Raw genomic sequence first — 21,774 nt, 5'->3', positions numbered from 1 at the left:
AGGAGCCTGTCACTCCTAGCACCATTCTGTTTTTATTATTGTTGGTGGTTTTTATCAGGTGGAAAGTTTAAATAATTAACACAAGATGTCAGAACTTTTAGAACTGACACCTCGATTAAATCTAATGCTCTTCTACACGCCCCCCCAACCCCTGCCAAAAAGGGGAGAAATCCCCATAATATGCTCCAGAAAAGTTATTGTGTCTTTCTTAAAATATGATCAAGGGGGTTTCAAAAATACATTTTTGTTTGTTTATTTAGTAATTTTTAATGTATCCCAGAACCACTTTTAAAATATCTGAGATACTAGTCCATCTTATTTCCTATAAGAAATAAGATGGGAAATGCTTTAACATGGGAAAATGAAATATTTAGGCAGTACAATGATGACTTCTCCTCTTCATATATGTATACATTGGAAGGGATCTTCGGTAGTAACTCCCTGAGCATGTTCTGTGTTTTCTTTTCCAGTGGGCAGTCCTGACCTGTGGGCACTGTTTCTGTAATGAATGCGTTTCCATTATTATCGAACAGTACAGCGTGGGCTCCCACAGAAGCTCCATTAAGTGTGCCATCTGCCGGCAGAACACGTCTCACAAAGAAATCTCGTATGTCTTCACCTCGGAGAAAGCCAGCCAGGAAGAGGACATCCCTGTGAAGGTGAAGTAGATTAAGAACATATAGAGGAGTAGTCAGGGCAATGAGAAAATCAGAATAAGGCTGTGCATGTGTAGGAACCACTGTTGTCTGTCTGTGGACACACTGCCTGAAAGCCTCAGCTTCATCATCTACCCTCTCCTGTGAGAAGAGCACAAGAACACTCCCTCCATCATAGTCAGCGATAGGCATGCCCACTGTGGCCAAAAAGTGCCTTCTTAGAATTCCACTTCCCTGTTATTTTCTATAGTATTTCTGTCTACTACAAATAGTGCTCTGGTTACATTAGAGATTTATTTAAAGAAAGCTTTTTTCCTCATTCTTTGATTTAGCCCTGAATATCAGGGAAAAAGGATATTCCCAACCATGTTGAAGGAGCAGGTAGACTGGTTACTGAAGTTAGTGGTCTTTCAGGGTGCAGCCTACACTTGGCTTTATTTCTCTAATTTTTTTTCCCATGCTTTATTCCAAATTTTTTTGTTGTTGTTAATCCTCACCCAAGGATTCTTTTCCATTGATATTTTAGAGAGAGTGGAAGAGAGAGGGAAAGACAGGGAGATACATTGATGTGAGAGAAACACATCAATTGGTTGCCTCCTACACATGCCCTGGTCAGGACTCCGGCCAGGGAGGAGCCTGCAACCCAAGTATGTGTCCTTGACCGAATCAAACCCAGGACCTTTTAGTGCTCAAGCCAACTCTCTATCCACTGAGTCAAATCAGGTAGGGCTTCATTCCAAATATTAAGAAAGTGGCCATAATATGAAATCCAAACAGGATCTGTAATTTATTCAGGAAAGGCCTGTACTAGACTTTCTGTTCTTTGTATTTCTTAAACGTGATTTGTTTTTCCCCTAACTAAGCTTAGGTGAAGGACAAATAAATAGATGAATGTAGTATGGGATGTTGGCCAGAAGAACTAGCCAAGAGAATGGTGGCACATGCTCTTAAGCAAGAGGTGATAAAATCTTTTCCCTTAATTCCTTCTCCTTCTGGGTCCTTGAAGCTCTCTTCTCGCTATGTTTAAGGATTGTATTTTGGGGTAGAATTAACTATCCCACTTAGTCAGTCTCAGTTAAGATGTTAGAATATTAGGCAGTTGTTAGGATGTCCCCTCCCAAGGAAACTATAGTTGAATTAAAAAATATCTAATTGCTCTTTATTCCTACTGCTACTTGAGTAAAACCTGAAAATATCAGTTACATTGCTGTCTAGAAAATAGTAGAGAACATTTGGAGAGACAAGATTAGGAGGCTACAGCAATAGTGATGATGTCTTTGATTACACTGGTGGCAGTGGAAGTGGATATATTAAGAGATATTTAGAGTGAAGTTGATTAGCAAAATAATGTTGTAGGGACTGATGATGAAGATTTCAGAGGTGACTCCCTGGTTTCTGATGTGAAAAAGTCAGGAAGATATGGTGCAGTTACTATGTTAAGGTATTTGGAAGAGGAGTACATTTAGACATACTGTCTTTGAAGTGCCTAAGACATTCGATTAGAACTATCCAGCAAAGTGTTAATATGTGGAGCTGGAGATTTAAAAAGTCAGTCATTGGCTTCAGAGATCTTTGCAGCCATGAGAGAGCATGAGATGACCTAAGAAAAGGAACATAGAAGTTAGCTTCTGATCAGGTCCTACAGACTCCATAGCTCGTGAAGGTGGAAAAAGCGAGCAGACTAAGAAAGGAGACCTAGCAGGAGAACTGGAGACAGCACTCCAGGCGAGTGTGCTGTCAACAGCGGCCCCAGGAACACTCTGCTTCAATAAGGAGGAGACTGTCAGCTCTGCCCAAATAATAGGTAGAGGTTCGGCTATCAAGCAAACAAGCTGTAAGATTAGATGTTCTTAGCAAGGAATAGGTGATTTTCTTTAGTCATTTTCAGATAGGACAGTTTTCAGTACTCCAGATGTGGCTGGAGAATTGGGTGACCCAAGTGAGGTGAAGAAAAAAGGGTTCTAGAAGATGAAGCGATGAGACCCAGATGTTGAGTGGGTTGTCCTAGTGCATAATATCTAGCGTGGTTATGCTTTATTCTACTCACCACACAAAGAACTGCTTTCCTTCTCTGTCCCCCTCTCCTCCTTTCTTTCCACTCCTATAATTCTCCTTTTTCTTCTCATAAAAATGGTCTTTCTTAGCTCTTTTTTCTTTTTCTTCTGTCTCTTCCTCTGGCCTCAGGCATCCCAAGGACTACAGATGGCATTCATGCCTAAGAAGGGCTGCTGACTCTTAGATGAAAGCATTCACAGTACAGGGAGCAGCAGAACTGCTGTGTCAGGCCTAATGCGCTGAGGTTTAGGAAGTGATCACTCTAGCTACGAGTAAACAGTACAGCTTCTGTGAAACTGAGTCATTGAACCCATCAAACCTAACACCTGTTTATCCTATGGCAGCTTTCCTAGAACCCAGGAAAGAGACTAAGACAGTTCCATTTGTTGTCCTGTTGGGACAGGGGTATCAGTGTACAGCTGTGTTCATTGTGCTCTGATTTCTTCCTGTCTTTCATGGGTTTTGATGAACACATGAGTTAATTAAAGCATCTTGTAAAAAATTATAAGACTACAGAATTTACTAAAGTTAATTTATCTTTTGTTATAGATACACATATTTGCATTTCTTTTTTATTAAATATATGACTGAATATTGTACCTATTATGCAAGCAAATTGTATCCCTCTTTCACATTCTCACCTTGCTTCTTGCTGCCTTTTCTGTCACCATTTGTATCTGTCACTTCTGCCTTCTGTTGCCTGTTCCCTTTTCTTAACTTCTGTCACATGTCTGCCCTGGTGTCTGCCACTTCGCCTTGAAGCATCTGCTTATTGTTGTCTCAGACTCTCACTGGACTCTTCTGACTTTCTAAAACTCTCCCATGAAATGCTCACATCGTCTAACCTGGAGTTGAGGATGTGGTCAGGTAAAGATGGCTCTATGTCAGAGGTCCTCAAACTACGGCCCCCGGGCCACATGCGGCCCACCAAAAACATTTATCCGGCCCGCTGGGTGGGTGTTTTTGCTGCTGCTGCCTGTCCTGCTTAGCAGCCAACTCGTCCCAGGCCCGCAGTGCGCATGTGTGGAATGTCTGCGGGACAGTGAACTGGCCCCCTGCTTAAAAAGTTTGAGGATCTCTGCTCAATGTGAATAATGAAGGCATTATTTTGAAATTTTGGAAATATTAGTTCAAACTATCCCTAAATCGAGGGGATTTTTTATTACTGAGTATCAAATCCCTATCTTTATTAAACAACCCTGAGAAGTAATTTTTAAATTGTATTACAGTTTTTATTTTATCAAAAATGTTTATTTCAGTTCAGCCAGTGTGACTCAGTGATTGAGTGTTGACCCATGAACCAAGAGGTTATCAGTTCAATTCCTGGTCTGGGCACATGCCGTGTTGTGGGCTTGATCCCCAATAGGGGACATGCAAGAGGCAGCTGATCAATGATGTTTCTCTTTATCAGTGTTTCTACTTCTCTATCCCTCTCCCTTCTTCTCTCTCTAAAAATCAATAAAACCATATTTTTTAAAATAAAATGTTTTAAAAAATAAAATGTTTTATTTCACTCTAAGCCAATAGTTGAGACTATTGAACATAATAAACAACGTAATATCATACATAGTGCTTAATTATGTAGCAGATCTCAGATAATAAATATTTAAAGAATATAAAAATAGTATTAAATAACATAAGACAGTTTTTTCTACTGGTATTTCATAATGTAAGAGATTCTATTTATTAACCATAGAAATAAAATGAATACTGAGATCAGAATGTTCTCTATAGTGGATGCTTGTAAGTTAAAGACTGTATCTGCCCTAACGACAGTATGACAGTATTCCTAAATGACCCTTGGAACCTACTGGGCATTTCACAAAGTAAACAAAATTCCCCTTGCAAGTCCTGGCAACTGCCAGGCGTTTTGGATACTGAAGTAGGCCTCCTGGCAGAACATAGCCCCACGTGGCATGTTCCCTGTGTCCTAAATTTGACTAGGTTTCACACAGAGCATTTTTGTTGGTAGAAACCCTGACCCTGTACTGGACAAGGTTTTTATGTCATGAGAAGTTTCTATCCAGGAGAAAATGTACTTCTAAGATTTAAACCATAAATTATGAAATTACCTTTATGAAGAGCTTATGCTTTGTGGAGTATAAACTCCACTAAATGTAGAAAGGACATTGTTCTTGAGGTGGGGACTTTGTTTTATTTAATACTGTGTCCCCAGCATCTAGAATAATGCCTGGCATGTAACAGGCACTCAGTGAGTGGATGGATGGACAATTGAATAATATTTACATACTAGAGGCCCGTTGCACGAATTCGTGCACAGGCAGGGTCCGGCCAGCTGGCCCCAATTGGGGCCAATCGGGGGTGGGCTGGTCGGGGACAGGGGCCATGGGTGGTTGGCCAGCTGGCCCCACCCCCTGGTCAAACTCCCAGTCGAGGGGACAATTTGCGTATTAGCCTTTTATTGAATAAGATAATATCCCTAAGACCCTTTGGGTGCAAATAAAGCTTTTACTTTTTTGCTATTGCTAACTTATCTCTTGAAAATCATTATTCAAGGTGCTTAAAAGAACAGGATAATATTTTGATGGCCTTATGCACTGTAAGATTTCCCACAGCCGAGGTGGAGTTTCCATTGAACTTCATTCAATTAGCATGTTAATGCTTAAGAACCCAGCACTTACCCCAGGCATTTGCTTGAAAAGTATTCCCACTTTATGAGACCAGTCATACAAGTTGCATAACAGCACCAAGTTGTATCTGTCACCACCAATTTGGGTTTTTAGTATGGTGAACAGGTGCAGACAGAAATAAAACAATGTTAGCTGGTCTTAGTGGAAACTACTATGGATAGCACAGGCACATGAGAGAGTTAGCTCTACTTCAAAAAGAAAAGTCCAGAGTAAAAGTAATGGAAGTCAAAATACCAAGACAACAAGTGACTTCCTCCAAACTGAACAGTAGTAGGAAACATTCAAGTTATTTACAAGTTACAAACCACCAAAGAAATTTAAAGAAAAATCTATGCTACAAAATCTTACCTTCAGGGCCATATTTCTGTATGACTTTCTGGTGTGCTTTTATATTCAACTAGAGCAGTGGTTCTCAACCTTCTGGCCCTTTAAATACAGTTCCTCATGTTGTGACCCAACCATAAAATTATTTTCATTGCTACATAACTGTAATGTTGCTACTGTTATGAATTGTAATGTAAATATCTGATATGCAGGATGATCTCAGGTGACCCCTGTGAAAGGGTCATTCGACCGCCAAAGGGGGTGCGAACCACAGGTTGAGAACCGCTGAACTAGAGTCTCGGTGTATGGGTTCGTGCACCAGTGGGGTCCCTCAGCCTGGCCTGCACCCTTTCGTAATCTGGGACCCCTCGGGGGATGTTGGACTGCCAGTTTTGGCCCGATCCCTGCAGGCCAGGCTGAAGGACCCCACCAGTCACCAGTGCATGAATCCGTGTACCAGGCCTCTAGTATGCATATGAGATCTTTGGTTAATCTCTTTCTGCCTTCCCCCCTCCCCACTTCCCTTTGAGATTTATCAGTTTGTTCCATGTTTCTTTCCATGCCTATGCGTGAGTGTCTGCCTCCTGGTAGTCAATGCATGTTATAGCTACTGGTCAGATGGTTGGACACTTAGCATATTAGCCTTTTATATATTTAGACTAGAGGCCCGGTGCATTGATTCGTGCACCAGTGGGGCCCCTCCGCCCGGCCTGCACACTCCCACAATCCAGCACCCCTCGGAGGATGTCAGACTACCGGTTTCCATCCAATCCCTGCAGGCCAGGCCAAGGGACCCCACTGGTGCACAAATACATGCACCAGACCTCTTGTATGCATATGAGATCTTTATTTCCTCTTTTCCCTCCTTCCTCTTCCCCCCCTTCCTTTTGAGATTCATCAGTCTGTTCCATGTTTCCATGCCTGTGTGTTGAGCATCTACACCCTGGTGGTCAGTGCATGTCATAGTGAACAGTTGAATGTTCGAACACTTAACATATTAGCCTTTTGCATGTATAGACTTTTGCATATATAGTCCACAAATTTTGTGCATGGGGGGTGGGTCCCTCAGCCCAGCCTGCGCCCTCTCGCAGTCCAGGACTCCTCGCTCCTTACCGCCCACCTGCTTGCTGAGCCCGGCTTCTGGCTGAGCGGCACTCCCCCTGTGGGAGTGCACTGACCACCAGGGGTCAGCTCCTGCATTGAGTGTCTGCCCCCTGGTGGACAGTGCACATCATAGCGACCAGTTGTTCTGGTCATTCCACTGTAAAGATCACTTAGGCTTTTATTATATAGATTCTCTCAGGGTATAAATTCCATAACTTGTACACTTTTGAGGCTAAAGAAAATTCCCAGAAAATACAAAATAAAAAAGGATAAACACATATGTACCTACCATATAGTTTTGGTAATAAAAGTGTTTTATAATGGTTTTCCCTTCTGTTGTTAACTAAATTTTATTTGGTAATAATGTGTTTTCTTCTTTGTGTTCAAAGGGTAGTCATTCTACAAAAGTGGAAGCTGTGGTCAGAACTCTGATGAGAATCCAGCTTAGAGATCCAGAAGCTAAAGCACTTGTTTTCTCAACGGTATAATGAGCATTTTCATCCTCACTGTTAACACCGACTGGCTTTCTATCTAATCATGTTATGTCTGAGAACTAGTTATTAAAGTTTGCCATAATATAGGTAGGGTTTAGAATTACTGATAGATTATTTTCTATGTCCATACGATAGAATTATTTTTATAGAATTTTATGATGCTTCACAAGACAATTCCAATAGCTACATTTCGTGTTTTTATATTCCTTTTACTTGGGGATTTTCTTATATTAATATTTTTAAAAATTGGAATCTGGTACCTTGAAAGTCTCATTTTGCAAATGAACTTGATTGTTTAAAGAGAAAGATTCTAGTTTTCCTTTTGGAAAGATAAATAAGCACATTCATTAAGCACTCGATTATTAATTTTCTATTATTTATGCTTAATTCAGTTCTCAAAGATGATTATTTTCTTTACCCTATCTTTAACTAGCATTTGATTAAAAAAAATAAAAACACTACCATTTCAATATAGTATTAAATAATATTGATGGTACTTCATTTAAAGGTTTTGGTTTTGTGTTTACTTAATTCTGAGGTACAAAAGTTATTTTGACTTAGTTCCTTTTCAATTCTCTTAATGTGAAAGTGATGTATAAATATTTTCTTATTTTATGTGTTCTTAGTGGCAAGATGTATTAGATATTATTTCAAAAGCTCTCACTGACAACAACATGGAGTTTGCACAGATCAGTCGTGTGAAGACATTTCAGGTATGCCAAGATCTTCTAATGTTTTTTAAAGTGGATTCCATTGCAAATGGAAAGTTCTGTTAACTAGCTTACTTTCATTTATTGCCTTGTGTCTTGATCAATTATAAAGCAAAGTAGAGAAACTATAGTTATTTTCTTTCTGTTCAGTTATACCCATAGCATGATTTCTTCTGACTTGAGGTACATTTCTTTAATATAACAAAAGATGGCCTATAATAGACCTTTTGAGTGGACTGAGGCCTCATGCCCCTGGGATTAGGTTCTAAATTCACTGCATCAGGCAAAACTACATGTGGTCAGATTGTCCTTACATCACACTCAGTGCAACAACAGTGCACACCTAACAAGGCAAACACACACAAAAAGACCAAGTGAACATTGAGCAGATTCATGTCTCTTATCATACATGCTCTAACACATTCTTACTCTTGTTGTTCTCTCAGCTCGTATAGTTTAATTTGCATACATCACATAGTGATTCAACTAGAACTTAGGAGACACTTGTACTCATAAAGTCAAGCAACAAGTTTACATTTTCTAAAAATAGTAATTTTACATTTAATTTTCTTAGCTATTATATTCCACAATACCACTAGGCATATTTAACATGAGCTGTAATATATTGCTCTTACTTCTAACTGATCCAGCTAAAATTTAAATGTACCTTTTCTTTTTTAGGAGAACCTTTCAGCATTTAAACATGATCCCCAAATCAATATTTTGCTGCTGCCCCTGCACACAGGTTCTAATGGATTAACTATCATTGAAGCTACTCACGTTCTCTTGGTGGAGCCCATATTGAACCCTGCCCATGAGCTTCAGGCCATAGGAAGGGTGCACCGAATTGGACAAACAAAGTAAGGACTTTAATATCAGTCATGTTTGTTTCAAGTTCCTAAGACTCTTCATTTGTATTCATCATAACCTATTCATTTTTAATCTCTTCCTCATTTATTAAATTTTCAAGTATTATATAACTAAAGGACATTTTGAGAGGTTTCCAACCCTCCCTCCTCCAAGCAACAAACCCCCAAATTCTCCTAGATTTTTGCCTTTGCTCCTTCACAAACTACCCTGATACTTTGTCAAAGAAGTTCCTTAAACTGCTTAAGACAACTGCAAAGTTGAAGGCATCCATCATAACTTTGGGAAGAATTGATTTTTTATTGTCTCAGGTAGTTTGTATTTAAAAGAAGTCATATTTCATGCATGACTGAACACAGATATCTCCCTTTTAAATTCTTCCCCTTAGGAAAAGACAGCCTCACTTTAAGACAGGTCTACTCTTAGAGATAATTAGATTTAGTTTAAGGCCCAAAGCAAACCTAGTATGGACTACTTTTATTCAAGTATCAAGATGGACCATTATTCTTTATAAGGTCGCTCATATGTATTACCTCCTGGATGTTAGATGCCTTGAATGTTTTTCAAAAAAATGCATCTATATGAAGAACTTATTAATAAGTAAATATTGATTGAACACCATTGTGCTGGATACTGAAGAGTCAAGTTGAAAAAAGACATAATCTGTTGTCCCCAATGAGGTTAGCATATAGTACAGGAAATGGATGATTGAATATATTGCAGTACGATGTGCAAAAATATAATAGAAGTACTGTGGTAACAAAAGAAGGGAGTGAGCAGTTTGTGCCCTGGAGAGTGAGAAAAAGCTGTATTACGTTTAGTCTTGAAGGAATAATTATTTCAAAGTTGGGCTAAAAAGGGGTGTTCACACAGCCAAAGAGAGTCTTATTTTCAAAAGCAGAGAAGAGTTAACCAACATAATGTTTCTAGGGACAGTAAGGAGTTTGCAGTTGCTGAGATGTAAGGTATGAGGAGAGCAGTGGCAGGAGATGAGGTTTCCTGGGCCAGGCTCAGACACATGGACTCTGTGAGCAATAACTGAGAGAATAAATGATGACTTAATATTAAGCAAATGCTTAGCAAAATATCGCAAAGTAATACAATAAATTCAGGCTTATTCTACAGTACTACCAAGTATCATTTAAAATGCAGTTATGTCTTACTTGTTTGTTTTTTGTTTGTTTTTATGGGGTGTTTATTTTTTGTCTTATGTTTTTAAACATAGACTTCTTGTCTAACCGATGTTTCTGAAGCATGCACTGGACTCTTCTCTGATGGAAGGCCACAGTCTAAAAGAACATTTAACACTACCTGACAATTCAACCATGCTTCCCTAGTAAATAGATTGTCCCACTTTCTAAGGAGACTATCTTAAGTCTTCTACATCTTCCTCCTGCCCTTTGACAACGATCTAGCCTCATACAGGGAAATCAGATACAATCAGATTAGAAGTGCCTCCTCTTTCCATCACCAACTTGAACAGTCTCCTGTATCAGTATCTACACACTTCATTCAGTGAATTTATATTGAGCACCTGTCTGCCAGGGACAGTTCTGGGTGCTTGAGATGCCCATACTGGGGCTTAAAATCCTGATTATAAAAAGTTGTTAGAGAAGCAGATGGTAAACAATAAGCATAGTAAGAAAAGTATATACTGTGTTAGGAGTTAGAAAAGTAGACTTGGGTAAGGAGGATAAAGAATGCAGGTGGCTGGCCAGGACAGCATGGGGGTCTTGTGGAGAAGGTGATATCTGAACCAAGGTGAGACGTGAGATAAAGAAAGCCCAGCAGATACCTTAGTGAAGACTATTTGGGTAGACAGTACACTGAGTGCAAAGGCCCTTAGTCAGGAGTATGCCTGGTGTATTTCAGGAATAGGAAGGAGCCAGAGTTGATGAAGTAGAGGGAGCAAAGAGGAAAGAAGTAGGAGATGAAGTCAGAGAGTTTGGCTGGAGGGCTATGTGTGTGTGTGAAGGACTATATAGGGCCCAGAGGCCATTGGAAGGCTTTGAGCAGAGGAGTGACATGAGCTAATATAAGTGTTGAAACAGTCATTCCAAATGTCATGTTTGGGCATGGGGAGGGAGTGGGGGCACAAGGGAGGCTAGAAGCAGGGAGACTAGTTAAAAGGCAATTGCAGGAATCCTGGTGAGAGTGGAAGGTAATCTGGACCATGTTAACAGTAGTAGAAATGGTGAAACACGGTCAAGTTCTGGATTTATTTAGAAAGTAGAACCAGTAGTATTTGTGAACAGACTGGACATGGTGTGTGAGAGTCAGGTTAACGCATGGTGTTAACCTGGACAACCGAAGGATGAAGCTGCTTTCTGTGGGCCTGGGGAAGGCTATAGGACTCGGGGAGGGAACGGCAGAACTTCATTGTATAAATAAGTTCGAGATGTTATTAGACATCCAAATGGAGATGTCTGTTCTGTAATGGGATATAGATGTCCAGCGTTCAGAACAGTCTGGACTAGAGAGATACATCTGGAAGCCATCATCATATAATGGTATTTTTAAGTCTTGAGACTAAATATGGTTACCAACAGAGACTGTAACCAAAGATGAAACTCCAGAGCACCCCAAAGTTTAAGGGTCTGGGAGAAAAGGAAAAACCAGCAAAGAGGATAGATAAAGATCAAACAGCGCATTAAGAAGAAAACTGGGAGATGTCCTGAAAGCCAAGTAAAGAATGTAACTCAAGAAGGGGAATACGATCCACTGTGTCATGTACTGTCCAAATGTCAAGTACAGTAAGGATTGAGAATTGATCCTTAGACTTAGCAGCATGGAGATCAAAACCAGTTTGGGTGGAGTGGTGGAGGCAAGGGCCTGGTGTGAGTGTAAGATAGAATAGGATTTTATTTATTTATTAACAAACACTTTTATAAGAGAGAGGGGTTAAGTAACTTGTCCAGGGTCACATGGCTAGTAAAGTGGTGGCAAGTTTCAAACAGCCATTCTGCCTCAGCACTCCATGCTTTTAACCACAATGCACTGTGGACTGTAGAGCTGGTGGGACTAGTGTGAGTTTTGCTGCAGAGAGGAGAGAAAAGGAAGAGTGGGATCAAGAGAGTTGTGTTATTTTCCCCTTTTCATATGAGAGAAATAATAGAATGATGCATTAGAGATAGAAAAACTAATTAGGCAGGAGTTGGGGAGAATGCTGGGATAGTACCTTTGAGTGGGCAAGAGGTGTAATTCTCAGTGTAGAGACTGGTTTTAGGCAGAAGCGCAGATGGTTCATCCTTAGTAATAGGGAGGCTCAGTATATTCCAGACATGTCCCTTTGGCTCCTGTCCCAGATGCATCCATCTATTCTATCTCGGTACCTGGGTTTGTGGACACTACACCTCCCCTGGATGCCTGTCTAACAGAAAACTTGAGATTAACATAGGCAAAACAAACTATTCCTACCGCCTGCCACCACCCCACGGCTGCCCCATCTTAGAATGTGGCCCTATCATCTGTAGTTTCTGAAACCAGAAATCTAGGACTCTTCCATATTTCTTTTTCATACCTCATATCCAAACATTATTTCAGTCTTGTCAGCTCCATCTCCCCAAAATATTCCAAATCTACTGACTGCTTACTGCCTTCACTAATACAACCAGGGTCCAGCCCACCCTCTTACCTGGCCAACTGCAGAACTTAGCTGGCTTCCCTGTCTCACTCTTGCTGCCTACCAGTCCAGCCTGCACTGCAGCCCACGGGATTCTGAAGTAGAACCAAGTATAACTCAAATCACACATAAAATCCACTGTGGTTCCTAATATAACCATAATAAACCCAAATTCCTGCCGTATCCTACAAGACCTGTGCTCTGACCTGTGCCCACCTCTCCAGTCTTGCTTTCACCTCTCTACCCCGAGTTTATAGGATGTTTCTGCCACCGTAGCCTTCTTTCCGCCTCTCGAACATTTTAAGCTTGAACCAAGCATGTTCTTTTCTGGGGCTTTGCATTTATTTACTGTTTTTTCTGTTGGGATACTCTTCCCACTCCTCCTTTGCTTAGTGTCTCATTACCATCAGTCATGTTTCAACTCATGTCAGCCTCCTTCCAGGCATTATCTGTACCTGAAAATATCGTAATTGTTTATGTGTTCATTGTGTCTCCCCTCATTTATATGTGAGTTCATTGAGATTAAATAGTTCATTTTAATGAGCTGAACCACCACCATCCCCACCTAGCACCTTGGTTACTACCTGCCAACTGACTGATGATATAGCATATGCAAAACTAAGTGTGTTTGTTCCATTAGTTTTAAGATGGTTTTAAACTTGTAATTTTTATGTACCTCCTAGACCTACTATTGTACACAGATTCTTGATTAAAGCAACAATAGAAGAAAGAATGCAAGCAATGCTGAAAACTGCTGAGAGGAGGTAGGTGACAGTTTATTTAGTGGATGGGGAAGTTTTTCTGTTTATATATAAGAGCTTCTTCACTTAGATGACCACTTGTCAACAAAAAGGTACAAGTGCAAATACCTGTTAAAACTAAGGTATGGCATTTTACCTAGTCAAAATTTTCAGTTAGTGCTCATTCTGTATTTGACTTAACGTATTAATAGGGAGTGTAATGTATTAAAATGTTTAAACTATCCTATTGTTCTTTGCCACAGTAGACTTTTAAATGATATCCATCTTCATGCCCCACCTAAAAGCCTTGGTCTGATATCTGTAAAATGACACTGACATGCTGCTTGAAGTTCACGTGTGTCAGTCACACACAGAGAGGAAGATCTGGACTTAAAACTCTGCTGGTAATCGTGGTGTTAACTCCAAAGGCGGAACAGCAGCAGAGACCAAAGCAGCCTTAATTTTCAAAACTCAGCTTTGGAATCCTAAAACTTCCTAATATTTATTCCATAACTTTGTTCTTTAAAGTCATTTGAAAACATAAACAAATGCTTTACTGCATCCTCATGAGATAGGTGTGTTTAGAAGGTACACACAGTAGAGATGGGGGGGACTTTGCATAGGTGGCAAAGAAGCAATTTGAAACCAGACATTGTCTTCCATCGGTGTTTAAGGGAAGGAAGGAAGGAGGTGACCACCAGAGTTTTTGCCTCAAACATGAGGCTTTTTGTTGTTGTTTCCATACATAACAGAATTCAGTGATTATATTTAAGCTGCTTCAATAAAATAGCAATTAGAAGATCTGTTGAAGTTCTCTTGAAACAAATTAACTTGGGAAAATAAGAAGGTAAATTGTAAGGTGAGAGCCTTAGTAACAGTTGGAGAGGTTTTGTTTCTTTGTTTTATTAATTGTGCAAAGAAAAGACATTTTATGACAAAGCCTGAAAATAATATATAGAAGTCTTCACTAATTTTAACAAGATATAATATTGTTCTCATCACCTACTTTCTTCTGGGAGTTTCTTATGACTCAGGTAAAAAACTTAAGGACATCCTTATATTATTATAAGAATATACTATCTTTATATTCTTATATGTTATAGTATTATAAGGCTAGAACAATAGATAAGACAAATGAAATCATTTACTCATTGGGGTCTCTTTCTGACTCTGCTCACCTGGAAAATCCTGCAGTCACACCAGCTCATCGGCGAAGCATCCAGAGGCCTCTGTCTTGACCGTGGCTGATCTGGCAGACCTCTTTACCAAAGACACTGAAGAACTTGAATGAAGTGCACCTGATTCAGTCTGCAAACGTCAATGTATTTAAAAACTGCCGTAGCTTGTAGAGCAAAGTTACAAGTAAACTATCCACTAGATGTCAGTATCCACTGTCCTTAGGCAAATGGATTTCCTTCTTTTCAGATGTACAGTGTCCCAGTAGTCATGGAGACCTTTTCAATATGCTGTTTCCAGAAGTTATGTAAAGGTTTTAATTTTTCACTCCTAATAAAACATTTATTTTTGTTCTGAAGACTATATATGAGTGAATGAAGGCAGGTACTATGTACATTTCTTTTGATAAGGTCAGTCTTAAAAAGAGTTGGAACATGAGAAAGTAAACTAGCCTAGTTTTGTATGACCTGGTTGTACAACCAACACGAATCTCATTTTTGGAAGGGCCTTCAGTATCTTTAGCACATAACTCAGCAATATCTTGTAAATACTATTTTTAGTAGATAATGAATTACATTAACTCCTAGTTATTTAAGTAGGTTTAGACTCTAACTTCATACATAGTAACTACAGTACTACAACTCCTAACAATAACTTAATATTAGGCAATTATTTCTTTTCTCTTTATCTTGCCACGAAAATTTGCAACACTTTTCCTGTTTCTATTACATGTTAAATAGTGTCAGTGTAAGCAGTTAACTTTAAATAGGGCTTCTAAATGTATTAATATTTATCTTAAAATTAACCAGCTCTCTCTACTTTTATTTTTTCTTGTTGTTAAGTTTTACATGTTTTAAGATTAATGTATCTGTAAATATCATAATTTTTGTACCTTTAGTTCTTATTATGACATGGAATGTGGCAGGTTTTTTAATCATTATTATACTGATGTCTTGCATTTCTTTCCTTTCCCGTGTTCTTGTGTATGTAACTAGATTTTTAACCAGAAATATCTAAATTTACGATCGGGTTTGTTATTTTATTCCACTAATACTTATCTCAAGGACCAGTATTTTATCTTTGAAACAAGAGAATATCATATTTACATCAGCAAATAATTGCAAGTGCTAATAACTTAGTGTTTCTTCTTCTGTGAAGAATTAATGGACTTTGAATTGGTAACTAAGGAATAGTAGCTTATTAAATCTTAGCCATTTGATATAATACAAATGCTCCTGTTTTGTTTTGTTTTGTTTTGTTTTGTTATGTTTTGTTTTGTTTTGTTTTCTTTGAGCCTTCAAAGTTTTAAATGACCCTCAGGACTCATTAGCTTCTGCTTAGCCACGCAGAAAATTATAATAGAAACATCCCCTGAATCACATTGCCCGAGATGCTCTGGTGCTTAGTTAAGGTGCAGTTTCTTTTTCTAGGTTTGAGATAATTTAGCTGAAGAAACAAACACACATTTTTGGTGCTTATTCTTTGGTGAAGGGAGATATGCACTGATTCTTTTATATGAGATTAAACAGAACTATTATTTTTATAGCTCTTTGCATGTTACAAAGAGCTTTCCTGTACAGTCACATGTTTAATTTGCCCAGCAATCTTGTGAAGTTGGTATGATTAACATCATTTCTATTTTAAAGGAGAACTGAGGTTCAGAAATATTGAGAAACGTGCCTATGATACATACCAGTGTGATCATGCAGCTCAGGTACCCTGACTCCAGCTCTCACGTTCTTCCTCTCACTCATCTGTTTCGCTGAGATTCAGAGCCCATGGTTATAACTAATGATGAGCATATTTTAGTCTTTCTGTTTGTTTCCTAGTATTCCTTTTGGGCTAAAGTTGTAGGGGAAGCAATTTGGTATGCTTCAATTTTGTAAAAAATCTCTCTATATATACATACATATAAATATGCCTGTCTGTGTTAGAGGAAAAACTGCTCTTATTTATTTCTGTAAGATATCAATTAAATAAATATTTTAGTGGAAGTTGAAATTTGGGGATTTGTTTAATTTCTAAGCTGTAGAATATACAGTGTGGTTTTACTTGTTTTGGGGGTTTTTTGTGTGAGTGTTTGTTTTGTTTTGTTTTTTTTGGTTTGGTCTCTCAACAAAAGATGTCAGAATTGTTTATACTGAAGAATTGTTTATGTTACAGACATTTGTTACTTCTTTAAAATAGTTGTGACAATTCTTCCAAATAATTATTCAAACAAATACAGATCTAACCCCCACATTTGGCTGCAAACAAAGAACTTTTTTGTTTCCTTCTTCCATCATTTTATATTCTCTGAAATATCACTGTGCTTATAAATAGTAGTTCGTAAATGGGTGCTGTGCTAATACAACAGTGAGAAATAGTGAGCTCGTTCCAGTCCTTAGAGAGCTTAAAGTACGTTTGGACGTAGGGAACCATTTTCTCATAAGTGGGTCGGTTAGCTTATAGGACTGAAAAGACTTCTTTACATACAATGTAAAATACATGTACCATAATCTTTCTCATTCCATAATCGTCTGCTTCAAACCCAAGAGCTTTACTGTGTTTACTGCAGCTTCAGCTTTCCTCTTTGTATATGTGCTCTCAGCAGCATGATCCATGCATTTGATTTTAACGATTGGTCCCTTCCCTATCACATTAATAACAACAAACTAAAAACTCTTGACATAATAATTCAACATGTAAAAGTCACAAATACTTTACAAATAATTATTAAACTTAACAGTACTTATTAAAATATTTAGGCACTGAATTTGGCAATGTGAGATTAATCATCACCTCAAGCTGCCCTTTCAAGTGGACAAAGGAAGAAACGGGTCCCTGAAATCTTTCCCTGCCATCATTTGCCAGTTCTCCCAAGGTTTAGTGTGCTAGAGTTCTTTATAATTATGAACCTCAAAGGATAATCTGTAAAAAATGCAAAATCACCTATGCTAAATGACCTCAGGTTTAATTAAATTGAGTAAAACATCTTTCAGTTTTTCTAGAATTTAAATAAAATCCTACAATAATATGCCACTTTATAATTTTTAACTGGCATGCCAATGTAAAAATGAAATGTCATTAAAACAGTGCAGTACAAGCAATGCATTTTAAGCCTGGCTACTTTGATAAAGGAAATCTAATTTTCAATGGTATTTCTTCAAAGTAGGATCGATTAACTCAATATTTTATAAAATTTATGAGAATCTCCATATACCTCTGTTACACTGTGGAGAATGCAAACCACTTGCAAGTATTCCTTTGGTCGGAGGACCATGTGAGTAGTTGATAACCCCAAAGGGAATTCAACTCTCATCATAGGTATGCAGTGTTAATAGAGGTGTCCAAAAGTTCATGTACCCAACGCTTTAAAAAGGCCAATATTCAGCATGTCAAAGTTTGGAGTAACGACGGGTTTATTGATTGAGAAGGCACCTACTCGAGAAGATGGGGGTTCTTCAAATCCATAAAGCAAGCACAAAGTCAGGCTTTCTTGAAACTCAGGGAAGAGGAAATGAGAGGTTTTTGTAAAATCTCAAGCCTACAGCTGCATTCCTCTAATGATTATCAAGTCTAAGGAAGGCCATGGGAATAATACAGGCCCAAACAAGATGCGACCCGAGAGACCAAGCATTTCACACAGTTATAGAGCAGAAAAGCGTCACCCACAGAATCAGCAGGAGACCTTGGCAGGGACCAAAATTACCATCTCTAGCCTTCCCTTACTTTCATCAGCATTTCAGGGGCTAGCTCTGTATCTTGTCTTTGAGGTCCTGCACCATCTGTTGTATCCTATTCCATTATTTAATATCAGTGACTCTCAAGACTGATTTTGTTCATTGAAACTGAATTTGTTTTATTGAAACCAAATCTTTTGTACTGTAGCTTATGCTTTTTTTCCCTTGCAAAGTAGAAATAAAATCTAACCTCCATAATCTGTGTAATGATCCTTTATACAGGTGACCATTGTTATTAAATTGTTCAGTAACTTTTTATTGCTGCCTATCAAATATTCCATCCCTTTCAGCCTTTTCTTAAAGGTCTTCCTCTTCAAACCCCTTAGGTATCTTTCTCTCCTCAAAACCTCCTATGCTCCTCGCCCCTCAGAGAGCCAATTCGAGGAGCAGCTTTGTGCCAGGACATATTTCTAACCTGTGGGATTTTTTTTCAGGCCTGTATGATTAAGAATTTAGATCACTGACCCCTCCAGTGCCTTGCAGAACAAATATTTGTATCTAAATTTCCTTCGAAATTGAGTGTCTCCTCACTTTATTAATAATTTATTTAGGGTATATCTACTGAGATTGCTGTTAGTTCTGACCAAATAATTGAATCAATACCTCGTCCCCTGGGAACTGACCTTTAGACCACTTCACAACCGATGTTCCCTTTCCCTTAGACCACATCCCACTTGCTAAGACCATTTCCCCTCTGGACTTTCCCAGGATCCAGACCCACCCAGAGAGTTCACCGCCTAAAAATCCTGTCTAGAGTCCTTTAAAAATCTCTGACTCCTGGTCCCGGATTGCTGGCACCATTTGGGGGCTCAGCCCATCTGGTCTCCAGATATAAATTTATAATCCCTCACCACTTTTGGCCTCGTGCATACCTCCTTCAGCAACCCTAACAAGTACCTGTGTTTATTTTCTTTCAAGACCATCTAGTTTATGTTTACCCCACCCCTAATTCTGTCCTCAGACCTGCAAAGGCACTTCTGCCCCTTGTCCCCCAGCTGCTGACAATCCAATAAGTGCTACATCCAGTTATTTTCCCAGACTCTTCATAAAGATTTTCATTGACTAAGATGAGAGCATTACTTACTGCTGTTGATCATGTTAAATATATTTTCCTTTGTCACAGAATGGAATCTTTGGTAAATGCAAACCCATGTTTTAAAAGGGACTGTATTTTGGTACCTGATCTGGCTTTATTATATCAGAATGTTTATAAATCTTTAGCTATTAAAAAGTTATGCATCATTGTGGAAGGCTGTAGTAAGTTCTATGTACATTTTTATTGATCATAGTCCAAGGCCTAGTCTAGAAGGAAATCTATCTCAGCAGCAGCAATAGACTTTTAATGGACTTGGTATAACAGTTCTATTTAATTTTGCATCTTAACTTTGTTTAAAAACAAATTGTCGAGTTTGGATCGGATACAGCAGCTGATTTTTTACACTAAATATTGTCTTCATGTGAATGTAAAAGGACTGGTACTGTGTAACTGCTCTCTGACCACAGAGATAATGGTCACCTGTGATGAGTCACCTTGGTTAGGCGGTAGTACCAGTTACTCAGTCAGACACTAATCTAATAGAGGTGTTGTTGTGAAAGTGTTCTGTAGATGTGATTAAAGTCCATAATCAGCTGGTCTTCAGGGATATTATTCCAGGTGGCCTGGGGGTGAGGAGGAGGCTTGATTCAATCAGTTGAAAGGCCTTCGGAGCAGAAGTCAAACTCCCCGGAAGAAGCAATTCCACCTGCAGACTGCAGCTTCAGCTCATGCCTGGGAGTTCCAGCCCCGCTTCCTGATGGCCTGCCCTGTGGATTTCGGACATACCTAGCCAGCCCCCCACAATCACATATCAATGTCCTGGAATAAATCCCTTAACATATATATCCTACTGGTTTTGTTTTCTCTGGTTGAACTCTGACTCATAGAAAAGCTAATTGGTGATACTGTTTATGCTGCTACTTTTAAATAGCATTGCAATGTTTCTAAGAACCCCCAAAATGTTTAGACAAAACCTAAACATGTAAAGAATGATTATACGCGCGCGCGTGCACACACACACACAGAGACACACACACACAGAAAGATAGCTTTTGAAATGAATAGCACTGGTGTTCAGTAGTAGCCTCCAATGTGGTATATGCACATTCCAGGAATAGACAAGGTGTGGAAAAAAGATATTGGAACTGATTTTGAGTGGGGTATTATTTATAAAAGAGAAATTAAGTTTCTTCTTAATATGCAGATCAACACTAACACCTTTATTCCCATCTTCTTAGATAGTAGTCACGAGTTGCCCAGGTAAGTGGATATGGGAGTTGCTCATATCCTCTATCAGGCAAAGAAGGTGTGATGAAGAATTTCATCCTTGTTTCAAGATGTCAGTGAGAAGGGGCCTATAACAGCCAATACAATTTTGATTACCCATGAGAATGGAATTTTAGGATGCAAATGAGTTCTCAAAGGAGATAGCAAAACTGTTTCTGAAAGATTTTAAGAAAATCTAGGATTTTTTTCAAGTACAAGTGAACTTTAAGGCTCTTTTGAGTCCTGTGGTTAAAAAAAAAAAAAACTATGGTATTTTCCATTTTAGGCTCTTTTTTCTTTTTCCCAAAACACATGGTTGTTAAGTTCCAGAATTTCTTTAGCCATGTGAATAACAAATACCAAAAGAATGGGCTGCTATTTCCTTTTCTAAAAAGTTAGTAAACACAGAAAATGCAACTATTTCTTTCTAAAAATTTATCAAGGATTTCAATGAATTCAGTAGAAAAGGCATTGCCTTCCCAAGGGTATGCAGTAAATTCTTGCTGAACTTCATTGGTTGGAAGAACTAACAAAACAGAGTCACATCAGAGCAGAGGTGTGTGGGTTACTAAAACATTTGCAAACATCCTATCCACTATAGAGACCTAGTTAATAAACACTGAGAAGTCATTTAAGGTTTCTCCTGTAACTGTACTAAATGTGTTTTATATTTAACATAACTGTTGTTTGTTTCTTATTCTTGGATTTGGCTATCAGTACCTAATTGTTACACGGACTGTATTTTGATTAACTTTTCTCTCCAAGATTTATTTATTCCCTAAAGCTGTTTATTTCTTCTGGACTCCCGTGAACCCAGCTGCCAAGAAAAGTGGTGGCTTTGCCCTGAAATCAAAGTGGTGGATCCCAGGTCTAACGGGACAGTGGCCCAGATGAGCGGGTCATCCTGCAAAATAATTACATAGTGTTACCCTGTTTCTCTCATATGAGACAAAATCATAGGTTGTTTTTCTCTTCAGTTGGAGGCAAATTCAACCGTTAAAAGCACTGATATTCAACAATGAAAACACATCCCAACACAAAAAAAAGGATTTTTTTAATTGAACTATTTTTATTTTAAAATGAGGATGTTGAAGGCATAAGAAATCTAAAAGTTCTATAATACTACTTCCAAAAATTGTCTGTAGTTTCTATCTAAACATGTGCCTTCAAAGATGATTATCAGGTAGTCAAGAAAATAGTAGCCATTTTAATCTTCCCTTACTGAGGAGTAATTGACAATATAATTCTATATATTTAAAGTGTACAACATGGTGATTTACACACATTGTGAAATGATTACCAAGATCAAAGTAACACATCCATCCCTCAATAGTTAAGGTGTTTGTTTGCT

General features: G+C 38.6%; 1 protein-coding gene across 6 annotated transcripts in view; it reads left to right on the top strand.

Moving 5' to 3' along the window:
• SHPRH (SNF2 histone linker PHD RING helicase, E3 ubiquitin protein ligase) overlaps positions 1-16,400 on the top strand; it is a 67,593-nt gene extending 51,193 nt beyond the window's left edge. For all 6 annotated transcript variants that reach the window (XM_015558527.1, XM_015558525.1, XM_015558526.1 and 3 more), the window contains 6 exons: positions 471-659; positions 7,180-7,272; positions 7,911-7,997; positions 8,676-8,854; positions 13,167-13,247; positions 14,418-16,400. In XM_015558527.1, coding sequence (XP_015414013.1) covers positions 471-659; positions 7,180-7,272; positions 7,911-7,997; positions 8,676-8,854; positions 13,167-13,247; positions 14,418-14,514 — 726 coding nt within the window. In that variant the 3' untranslated portion in view covers positions 14,515-16,400. The remainder of the gene's footprint in view (positions 1-470; positions 660-7,179; positions 7,273-7,910; positions 7,998-8,675; positions 8,855-13,166; positions 13,248-14,417) is intronic.
• Positions 16,401-21,774: the final 5,374 nt, after the last annotated feature.

This window comes from Myotis davidii, unplaced genomic scaffold, assembly GCF_000327345.1.
Source record: "Myotis davidii unplaced genomic scaffold, ASM32734v1 scaffold292, whole genome shotgun sequence".
Classification (NCBI taxonomy): Eukaryota; Metazoa; Chordata; class Mammalia; order Chiroptera; family Vespertilionidae; genus Myotis; species Myotis davidii.
The sequence above is the reverse complement of the archived record's forward strand: the minus strand, read 5'-3'. Positions and strand labels throughout refer to the sequence as shown.